This window comes from Chrysochloris asiatica, unplaced genomic scaffold, assembly GCF_000296735.1.
Source record: "Chrysochloris asiatica unplaced genomic scaffold, ChrAsi1.0 scaffold00006, whole genome shotgun sequence".
NCBI lineage: Eukaryota > Metazoa > Chordata > Mammalia > Afrosoricida > Chrysochloridae > Chrysochloris > Chrysochloris asiatica.
The window spans coordinates 13059509-13071288 of NW_006408524.1; the positions used below are offsets into that span (position 1 = coordinate 13059509).

The following is an 11780-nucleotide window of genomic DNA, read 5'->3' on the forward strand; positions in this document are numbered from 1 at the left end:
AACAGTTTTTTGAAAGATCAATAAAATCAATAAACTTCTAGCCAGACTAATCAAGTAAAGAGAAAAGACACAAATTGCCAGTATCAAAGCAGGTATAGAAATCATGATCTTATTTGATCATGTTATATTTATGGGTAAATTGACCTTTCTGTGTGAGACCTTTTTTCCCTACCTGTAAAAAAAGACCAGGGAAACAAATGAAGAGCGATGCTTCCCAACACTTTGTTTATTTTTAATTTTGTCATGGCACTCATAGAAAATTGGATGGGTGGATGCGTTGGTTTGTGGGTCATTGGATGGATGTGAGAACACACTGCTATAAACAAACACAACTGCAGCTAGTGGCTATTGGCCTAGATAGTCCACCCACTTCAGATTCTTCTAGACTTCCCTAAGAACTGAGCAGTGTTTCAACCCACCTACCTCTTTGATTTGCATATACATGAAAATGTTTCATCCTAGAATGGTAATTGTCTTCACACATTTGGTCCTTGAGGCAACTTATTAGAAGACATACAGCTATTGCTTAACATTTTTTTACCTCCTCATTTTCTTCCCCACTCAATCCTCCAGAGGTGGGCTACTTCCTTTCTATAAAAGGACCTTCTTTGAAGGAAAATGGAGACCTGTCCCTTAAATGACCAAGAAGAGTTGACCAAAAATATGTCCATAGGGGGTCTCTCAAGTCATGCAGGCAGACAGTAGTTAACCAAGGTTAGCTGCTGGCTCCTCAGAGTTTCCTGCAGGGGAGCAGCTTTTCACACTTTCTGCTACAGCCTTCCTTCTCAGGCAAGGTTCTGTGTGACTAGGAAGTTCTGGGCTCGTCACAGAATTTCTAAGGCTCAAAAAGCATTATCAAAGGTAGACACAAATTCAATGGGAAGAATTTTATGTTTAATGATCAAGGATTCAAGATCTGTCATTTATAGAGCTGATATAAGACTGTTTTATAAAGTGGGCATTCATGGTATTTGTCCTAATATCAACACATAGTCACTAAAGGAAAGGTCTGCCCAGATCCCCCTGTCTCACATATGATGGTATTTGGTGTTATGAAAAGTTTCCATTTTATCAGGTATCATAATTCAGCTTTGTGTTTTCCGATGTGACTCTTGACCCTGAAATAAGAAGCAGATTATAGTAGAAACCAGTATCCTAATATCAGTTGGAAAAACATGTTCTTAATCCGAAAGTTCTTTATTCCGATTTTAGTTCATTCGTCATTCATTCTTTCACCGAATGCATTGAACAGTGTAGTAATCCTATGCCAAGTGCTTAGGAATCCAAAATAAGTACAACCTGGCTCCTAGCCCTGGGGTGTCTGGTCTAAGGAAGACTTATACTTAAACAGATCCTTAAAATCCAATGTTGTCTTTGCCCCAGTAAGTTGAAAACAGAAGAAGGAAGAAAGGCAAGGAATATTGAAAGAGGGTCATGAAGGAAGTGACAGAGGACCTGGGTTTTGAAAACTAATTGACCAGCTGCAGAAGGTGGACATTCCAGAAGGAGGAAACAGTGTGTGAAAAGCCACTAGGACCTTTCAACAGTGGGGAGGAAAAAGTGCACGGGGAAATTAATTTATCTTTGAATTCCATTTTTTTTCTTTTTTTAAACTTTTTATTATGAATTGAGTGAAGGTTTACAGAGCAGATCATCGGTTTTTCATTCCACACATCATAGTCTTTATTTCATTACAATGATTAAAATCATTGTCAACAGTATTTACCTCTGTTTACTCTCTTGGCTTCCTCCGTGTCTCCTGCTGCCTTCCTTCATCTTTTCTCTGCCAACCTCCCTCATGTTGTTTATTGCCTTCCCCATCAACCAAGTTAACACCTGGCTACCCTCTAACCAGTGAATAATTCTCCCTTTCCTCCCAGCCTGGTACCCATCATAAAATGCTTCTTTTATCAAGAAAACCTTTCTTAACATTTGTTTGCAGCCCCTAGTATGAAGGAACCTTAAATACACAGTATACGTTAATGGGGATGGAGAGGAGAAAACAGGACTGGAAAATCATTGACAGATAATGCTACTAAGGTAGATTGGGTCCGGGAAGCAATGACTGACTGAGAAATTATATCCTATATTTTTATATATGAATGGGCCATTTTTGTCTTCTAGACTAGAAATTCAAATTCATAGGTAAATAAAAGGCAGCAGTCGACAATAGTTATGCAATCTACTACCATTAGATGGTCATGTTTAGCACACATACAGATGTCATATCATGTTCTCTTATATTTACTCACCATGTTTTGCCCTTAAGATGACCTGGGTAGATGGTGGAAAACCAACACAATTAATCTAAATTCTGGGCAAATGGCCACGTGAGAAAAGTTACACTAAAAAAATATTAGAAACAGCAACCAACCTTTCAACAACATTGTTGGTGGTGGTGTGTGCCATTGAGATGGTTCTGGTTGGTGGTGGCCCAGTGTGGAGGTTCTGGGAGCCTGTGGAGGGTTTGTGCTGCAGACCTCATGGCTGGAGGTCCAGTGTTTGTCCTATAGACATCACACCAGGGCTCAACAGCATTAGGAAGATGCAAATCAAAACCACAATAAGATACCAACTTATCCCCCACTACAATGCAAGGAGCTCTGGTAGCGTAGTGGTTACGAATCGGGCTGCGAACCTTAAGGTCAGCGGTTCGAAACTACCAGCCACTCCGCGGGAGAAAGATGAGGCTTTCTACTCCCGTAAGGATTTACACTCTCGGAAACCCTGTACAGGGTCGCTTTGGGTCGGAACCGACTCAACGGCACTTAACAACAACAACACAATGGCTGTTACATAAAAAAATGGAAAATTATAAGTATTGATGAGGCTGTAGAGAAACTGCAACACTCATCCATTGCTGGTGGGAGTGTAAAATGGTACAACCACTGTGAAAAGGTTTGGTAGTTCCTCAAAAAGCTAAACATAGAACTACTTGTTGTTAAGTGCCATCAAGTTGGATCTGACTCATAGTCACCCTGTATAGGGTTTCCAAGGAGCAGCTGGTGAGTTTGAACTGCCAACCTTGTGGTTTACAGTCCAGTGCTGATCCACAGTGCCACACCAGAAGTCCATAGAACCACTACATCACCCCAAATCACAATCCTAGTCATAGCCTCCAAAAGAAGGGAACTCATCAATGCAAACAGAAACCTGTACACCAGTGTTTACTGTAGCTCTATTCACAATAGCCCAAAGGTAGAAACAAATGGCCACCAACAGATGAATGGATGGACTAAAGGCAGTATGAAACTTACAACAGCATGTTACTCAGCTACAAAGAGAAATCCTGCACTATGGATGCTGAACCTTGAAAACAATATGCTGAGTGAAATGAGTTAGCCACAAAGGGACAAATATTGTATGATAACACTTCTATGAAATGTCTAGAAGATGTAAATGTATAGAGACCAAAGTTTAGGCGTCTTGGTGTGGTGCTATAGGATGGTGACTGGACTGCTGGCCACTGGTTGGTGGTTTGGACCCGCTGGTTGCTCCTTGGAAACCTTGTGCAGGGTTGCTATAAGTCGGGACTTAGGACACTTAACAACAGTAGTGGGGAGAAGAACCCATTGCTCAGGAAGTACTGAGTCTCTATTAATAGTGGTAGAATATTTTAGAAATGGGGTCCTGGTGTGGCACCATAGGATGGACACTGGACTGCTGCTGGCCAAAGGGTTGGCAGTTCAAACCCACTGGCCACTTCTAGGAAGCCCCTTGCAGGAGCTGACTCTAAGGCAATTAAGAACAGCAATCATTTAGAAAGGAATAGTGGTAAAAATTGCATAACACGATAGCCATAATAAATGTTATTGAATTGTGTGTGAAAACCATGTTGAATTGGCAAATGTTTAGTTGTACTTTTACCAAAATAAATATTTTTCAAAAAGAAAGGCAGGAAGAATTGGCAGCCAATACTGTGTTGTTTCAGTCAGTTCGTCTATTGACCAAATGAAGGTGACATTAGTGACACCCAGAATTTCTCTGGGCGCAGAGGTGCAGGCAAAGGCATCAAAAGACACTCAGTTTCTCTGGTCTTCATCTCCACCAGACTGTGTGTGCCCCTGCTTTACTTCACATGGTGAGATTGCAGATGCAAGTCAGTGGGACAGGAGACCAGCTGGACATATTTGTTCACTGAATTAAATCCAAAGGGAACAAAAGACCTTTAGGCATATGTAGCAAAGCCCCAGAGCCTTGGGCGTCTGAGTAAGTGCTGTGACGAGAAGCCCCCCTCAGAGGATGCATAGTCCACCACTACCTCGCTCTGTCACGGGCAACGTGGACAGGTGGCCGCTCCCAAGCAGAGCAGTGTCGTGTCTTTCGACTCTACAGGCTCCCTGCCTGAAGTGCTGAAGAGCTGACCTTCACACATGACTCAGTGACAGCAAGCCAGAGACGTCAATAAAACCCATTATAAGCGCTTGCACCTTATAACGCAGATGTGCGGTGTACAGAATTAATTCCTCCCACCCCCTCCCAGCCAGCCTTGGTGAAATTAAAGTGCAGAATGACAGTCTCACGAATTTCCCATTTCCTGCCTGTGTTTATCAGGATCCTAGGTCGTGACAGTTCTGATCATTCAAGTCTTGAGTGGTTTATGCCATAGAAGGGCAAAGCCACGTTTGCACGCCCCTCTGTCATCTTCCCCTCTTCTCCCTCCACCCTGACGAAGAGAGAGTGTCACTGTGATGCTCTGGTCTCAAGTGACGTCAGCACCTGGGCTGTCATTTATATTGGCTGTCATTAGGAAGCAGATAATTGGCCATGTGATTTACCTAAGCAAAGCAGCAATTGTCGTCTGCCCTGAAATTCCTTCATGAACATCACCTTTTCCTATTTGCCTCTGAAGGTCACCTGGAAAAAAAATGTTGATTTATTTTGTGTTGTTGTTTTGTTTGTTTCTTGGCATTCCCATATGTGTCAGAGTAGAACTATGTTCCTTATGGTTTTCAATGGCTGATGTTTCAGAAGCAGATCGCCAGGTCTTTCTTTGGAGGTGCCTAGATACTCTCGAAACTGATGCTTTCAGTTAACTAGTGAAGCTCATTGTCAGTTCATTATAATATACAGACACACTGCTGTTGAGTCCATTCTGACTCATAACAACCCTTTAGGACAGGTTAGAAATGCCCTGTCGGGTTTCCAAGATGATAAATCTTTATAGAAGTAGAGTGTCACCCCTTTCTTCCTTGGAGTACCTGATCAGTTCAAACCACCAACCTTATGGTTAGCAGCCAAGTGCTTAACACTGCACACCACTAGGACTACTTTGCTATAATATTTTGTTGTTGTTGATGTTGTTAAGTGGTGCCAGGCTGGTTCCAACTCAGAGCAATCCTGTGTAGTGTTTCCCAAACTTTAATTGTTCTATGGAGCAGCTGGTGGGCTCGAACCCCTGACGTTGTGGTTCACAGTCCAGTACTTATCGTTTGTCAAAAGACAAACCAGTCTGCTCCTTTCTCTTCCTGTTGCCCAAAACTATCTTCCCGAAGATCAGAGGGAAAGTTTTCCTAAGGAATGACATGAAATTTGGGAAAGAAGTCACCACTTGTTAAACTAAGAACAACTTTTATGGATGTATACATTAGAGCCCAGCATTTTATCAGGGAAAAAAAATGGGTAAAGTTTTTGGAGAGAAGGAAATTGTCACTTTTATCCTAGCACCTTCATATAATTGTGCAACTTTTGGTTCCACATGTCAGCTTCTGTTATTCATCATTATGATCAGTATGTATAGAGTGCTGTTGTTGTTATGTGCCGTGGAGTCATTCCCAACTCACAGCGACCCTGTGTAGGATATCCTAGGAGTGCTTAGTGAGCTTGAACCACCGACCTTCTGGTTTACAAGGCTGTAAATCTTTATAAGGACAGAAAGACTCATTTTTCTCCTTTGGAGCAAGTAGTGGATTTGAACGGCCAACCTTGCAGTTAGCATTCCTGTACTTCTTTTACAATGCCACCAGAGCGCCTTTAATTATAAGTTGTTGTATTTGTTAAGTGTCGTCGAGTCTATTCTGACTCACAGCTACCTGTATTGTGTTTTCAAGGAGTGGCTAGTGGGTTTGAACTGCCGACCCTGCAGTTAGCATTCCAGTGCTTCTCCTACAGTGTCACACCAGGACCCCACTTATAAGACATTATTTAGTGCTGTCAAGTCTGTTCTGACTCACAGCTACCCCTATAGGATTTCCAATAACTGACTGGTGGGCTTGAACTGCCCAACTTGCTTATGCTACAGCACCACACCAGGACCCTAATTATACCTTAATGCTTGTTGTTAAGTGCCATCGGGTCGATTCTGACTCAGCAATCTTGTATAAGGGTTCTGAGGCTTTTTAAATCTTTGCAGGAGCAGAAAGCCTCATGGTTCTCCTGCAGAGCAGCTTGTGGGTTCAAATCATCAACCTTGTGGTTCAGAGACCAATGTTTATCTTACAGAGTCACTATGTTCCCCAATTATAATTTAGAATACCCAAAATAAATCATTATGGACACAGATGCCAAACTTAATAGAAAGGTCATGTGTGTTCTGGTATACGCCTTTGTTTTTTACATTAGCCATCTTCATCGGCTAATGTATGAATGAAGACTCAAGGAAAAAAGAGCAGAAAATCGTGAAAAGGGGTATTTTTGCAGCAGAATTCCCATTCCATGTCTCAGCATTCTTGTCTTCCTTGTTTCTATTTCTGTCAGGGTAAGGAGGCCGTAAAAGTGTGAGATAGTGGTTGGTGGAACCTCAGAGAAAGAGCTGCTCTCTCTTAATGAGGGGACAGCTGGAGGTAAGCCAGACACAGATGAACCGCGAGAGCCAGAAATAGCTTGATGGTTGACATTGTCGTCTGAGGCATCTAGCTAACGCTGGGTCTCCCGAGTTTACTTTGGAAGAATTCTTCAACCGTCTGAAATTCAGTAATCCAGTGGCAATGACCTCGTCTTTCTGCCTCTTTCTGGGGCATTCTTGCTGTGAGTCACTAGCCAAAGCCCAAACCTCTGACAGATTCTAAGGAAGAGAATGATGTGGAAAGATCCGCCTCCCTGACAAAGAGATTCAGGGACAGTCACTGCCATTCCCAGATCATAGGAGGAGAGAGGTAAACATCCGTGGTGCCTAATGAAGGCATAGAGAAAGACGATCGGGTAGAGCTGATGTGAAGACACTGGGTGCTTCTCCTTCAGGTTAGGAGCCATTGGGATGATGAGAAGAGTTCCTTGGGTGGCATGAACTTGTTATGTGCTCAGTTACTAACCAAAAGGTTGGTAGTTCAAGCCCACCCAGAGACAACTCCGAACAGAAGTCCACCAATCTTCTTCTAAAGGTCACAGCCTTGAAAACCCTATAAAGCATGGTTATACTCTAGCACATGAGACCACCGTGAATCCGAATCAACCAGATTGGGCAATTTTTTTAGGGTGTTGAGCTGTACTGATAGCTTTCGTTGCCCAAAGTTTGTTCTCTGCTGACTGCTCAGAGCAGTTGAATGGCCAAATTGCATCCGTTACTGATAAAGCACATGCCATTGGAGAAATCTGTTTTAACATAGCAGTTAGAGATTGGTACATTAGCCTTGGCTAAGGTTACTCGACTACAATGAACCAGCAGCTCTTTGGTCATGGCTCATCATTGGCACTCAGTGACTGAACTCAGAATTCTGACAGTTGAATCTAGTCGTTTTTGTTATGCCCTACAGCCCCTAAAGGATAAAATCTAAATTTTGTGCAGCCTTTCCTCTCCAGTAGGTCAAAGACCCAAGATAAACGTATTACCTGTCTGTCAGTGGAGGCTTGCTTGCTGATGTGCAGGCAATGATGCTGAGCAGGACTTCGTGGTACTTCCAGATGGAGATGGACTAGAAAGAAGGGCTTGGGACCCCACCTAAAGATCATGGGTTCATCCAGACGCTTCACTACCTCTGTGTGTGGCTTCCATGTTTTAGAAAGTCTACACTCCTGGGGTTACCTGCCTGTTTTGCTGTTAAGTCAGCATCCAAGTTATGGCAACCCCATTTATAATGAGACTAAAGTTTGGTTCAGATCATTGTGACCCACTGAGTTTCCATTGGCTGATTTTCAGAAGTAGATTGCCAGGCCATTCTTCCTTGTATATTTTAGTTTGGAAACTCCACTGAATCCTGATCAGCATCATAGCAAACCTCTACTGATGGTGGCTGAGCATGCGGTACACTGGGAATTAAACCTGGGTGGCTCACATGGACAGTGAGAATTCTATCATGGAACCACCAACAGCTTCTGATTAGGAAGAACTTTATTGTTTTTCATGGTTTCCCTGGAAGGGAGATGCTGAAGAGAGGAAAGTTGTATGACTTGAGAGCTTGTGAGGCCTTAGAAAACCCTTGTAACCTTGCTCAGCCTCTCCTCATTCAAACAAACAAACTAAAAAGCCCAGTGGCCATCAAGTTGTAGCTGGGAAAACAGTTCTGTATCACCTGCCACTGATGTAACCAATATTCAGAGACAGGACTCAAAGCAAAGAGGAAAAAATAGCATTTATCAAGTACCGATACTTATGAGAACAGAGGAACGGAAATCTCCCAGAGAGGATTTATAGGGATCCGGGCATAGGATAGAAGCCCAAGTAATTTCAGAAACTTTTGTTGCTTTATCTCAAGTCTTGCAGACTGTTCTGGACATGCTGTCTCTAACAGGCTCTGTTAGCTTTATCCCAACAGTGGTGGTTATCAACGATTTTCACAAGAAATGTGCAGGTGTTTTCTACCTTCCTGGAATAATCCTTGGAGTGGGGGATTAGCTACCAATTAAAAAACAAAATGATCAATCCCTGAAAAAGGAGTTTAATGATGGGGCAGTAATTGACTATGACAGGTAGTTAGGGACGAAGCTACATTTTAACTCTAGCTGTTATGACTGTCTGAGTCTCATTTTACTCTGGCCAAGCTAAAACTTTCTCACTGCCCCATTTCAAAGTCAATTCTGACTCATAGGAACCCGACATAGGGTTTCCAAGATTGTAAATCATTACAAGATCAGACAGCCTCATCTTGTTTCATGCAGAGAGACTGATGGGTTTGAAGTGTCGACCTTGGGGTTAGCAGTCCAACGCCTAACCCACAGTGCCATGAGGGCTCTGTTCGCCTCATAGATGTGGAATGATAATACTTCTACTATCATGAGAATGAAAGAGATGGTTTATACAGAGCACCTCCCTTGAGATGAGAAAAGCAATCATGTTGTGTCTGTTGGAAAGCATGGGCCTCCCTCCACTCAGCCTCTTTGCTGCTCCTCTTGTCTGCGCATGTCGTAGTACTGCTATGTTCACTCTGCAGGCATTTTTAACTACAAAAATAAAACAATGCACCAATTTTCTTTAAATGTGCTGTTTCCCTTCCTCTGTTGCAGGAGGTGCTGGATCTAGCCTTCTCCATCCTGTACGACTCCAACTGCCAACTGAACTTCATTGCTCCTGACAAACATGAGGTAAGGATCTTCAGCAGAGTCAGCTGAGGAGAGAAAGTTACATTTTCTCTAGAAAAACAAGCAGGAGGAAAAATACTAGAAAAAAAGACAGTTCATTTAAAAAAAAAAAAGGTGAAGGAGGTGCTGTCTTAGAATATCATGAACATCTTGTTCACTTGAAACTTCTTGCAAACTACCAGCTGTAACAGATTCAAGGTCATTGTAGTTTGAATGAGAGTTCATGGTAAAGTAAAAGGATGAGTTGGGGAAGTGAGGGCCTGCAGTGGGGGCACAGTTACTTCAAACTCAGCAAGGGCATAACTACTAATCCTGAAGAAGAAATGAGACCAGCTTTTCTTTTCATTAAATATCGTTTTGGGGGCTGGATATCCCCCCCCCCCCCCCCCCCAGATAAACTCTCTTCTTGAAAACATCTGATGAAGTACGTTTGCTACCAAGTTTCTTTAAGCTATTTTGAGAGGCTGGGAGCTGTCTCTGCTGTTGGGATTTTATTTTCAAGATGCTTTTATTTCTTTTTGACATCTTGTTATATGTATAATTTCTTTCTCCTTCTTGAAGCACACTGTCAGCTATATTTAAAATATTTAGCATAAAATCTAAGAAAATGCACTTATAAAATAAAGTAGCAGTTATGGTTGATTTAACTTTTTCCTCTTGTAAAACCAATATCATGCTTGAAAGTTTTATTTTTAGATGATGCCATTCAAATTTTGTCTTGTATGTGGTTGCATAAACAGCTTTTAGAAAAGAAGGGGGCATTTTAATAGAATCTGACTTTTGTTCACCATTTTCCCCCAGGATCCCTAGCTTATTTAGAAATTAGTCAGTGTCTGGTTTTCACTGGGTGGAAGCTTTTGAATAAAATTGTACTTCCCAAAGAGCGAGGAAAGATTAAACACAAATCCTGCATTTAGAATGGTGCTTAAATATAATTATGTCTTACTTGACATTTAGTTTGCAGAAGGGATAAGACTTTGTCTTCATCTTTCTGAAAATAGATACTGCGTCCTACTGTTTCTGTTTCTAAATAAAATTGTGGCTGTACACAGGTCACCATGTCCAAGATGTATAGAAAACTATTTAAAACAGTAAAAGTGTGTATGTTATTCAAATCTATGCAAGGTTGTTTTCTCCTAGTGTACATTAATTCCAGATAAGGATAGATGCTTTGAGAATGCCAAATTTTTATTCATTTTGGTCACTTCCAATAGATGTTTTTGTTGTTGTTAAGCACCAATGAGTTGGGTCTGAGTCTTAGGATTTCTGAGGAGGTCTGGTTAGTTTGAACCGCCGACCTCACAGTCGAGTGCCTGTCCCACAGGGCCACACAAGAACTCTATCTACTACATTTTATTATCACATTCACTCCATAAAAGAGAAAATTCTACTACAGATACCCTCATTTATAAATGAGGAGAGAGATACCTCCTGAAATTGGATACCTCAACAATCACTAGGATATTAATAACTTTTATAAGTAAACTAGTTTGCTCCACATCAAACCAGAAAATCAAACTTTTTCCTGTCCAGTTGATTTGGACTCATAGAAACTCTATAGGACAGAGGAGAACTGTTCCATAGCATTTCGGAGATTGTAAGTCTTTGCAGCTTCATCTTTCCCCGTGGAGTTCAGACCCACCAATTTTGCAGTTAGCAAGCTGATGCTTAACCTATGGAGCCACCATAGCTCCTTTTAAGCTCCTTTAAATGTCATGTATGTGTGTTGTTGTGGTTGTTGTTAAGTGCCCTTGAGTTGGTTCTAACTCATAACAGCCCTGTATACCATTTCCAAGGAGCAACTGGTAAGCTTGAACCTTGCAGTCCAAAGTGACCTTGTAGTCCAGTGCATTGACCCACAGCGCCATACTAGGACTCTTGTGTGGATGTTATTTTATCCCAATTAATTTTTATGTAGCCCTAAAAGAAACAAACTCACACTGAACTCATTTTATAATATATCTGTCTACTACTATATACAGATATATTCTCAGGAGGGACGTGTCCTTAGAGAAGGACATCATATTTGGTAAAGTGGAGGGTTGGCAAAATAGAGGAAGACTCCAATAAGATGGATTGGCACAGTGGCAGCAGCAATGGGCTCAAGTGTAAAAATGACTGTGAGGTTGGTACAGGACTGGGCAGTGTCTCATTCGGTTGTGCATAAGGTCACTGTGAGTCAGAACCAACTCAACAGCACCTAACAGTAACCATATACAGTCAGTTTGTAAGTTTCTTGTACTGCCTCCTTCATATGTTCTGCATGTTTGTTTTATAGTTTTTTATTCCTCCTTCATATGTTCTGCATGTTTGTTTTATAGTTTTTT

The 11780-nt window shown here is 41.7% G+C and overlaps 1 protein-coding gene across 5 annotated transcripts in view; it reads left to right on the forward strand.

The window, feature by feature from the left end:
• The window catches only part of ELMO1 (engulfment and cell motility 1), a 660529-nt gene that overhangs the window by 642148 nt on the left and 6601 nt on the right, over positions 1-11780 (forward strand). For all 5 annotated transcript variants that reach the window (XM_006832125.1, XM_006832127.1, XM_006832126.1 and 2 more), the window contains one exon: positions 9379-9456. In XM_006832125.1, the coding sequence (XP_006832188.1) occupies positions 9379-9456 (78 nt within the window). The remainder of the gene's footprint in view (positions 1-9378; positions 9457-11780) is intronic.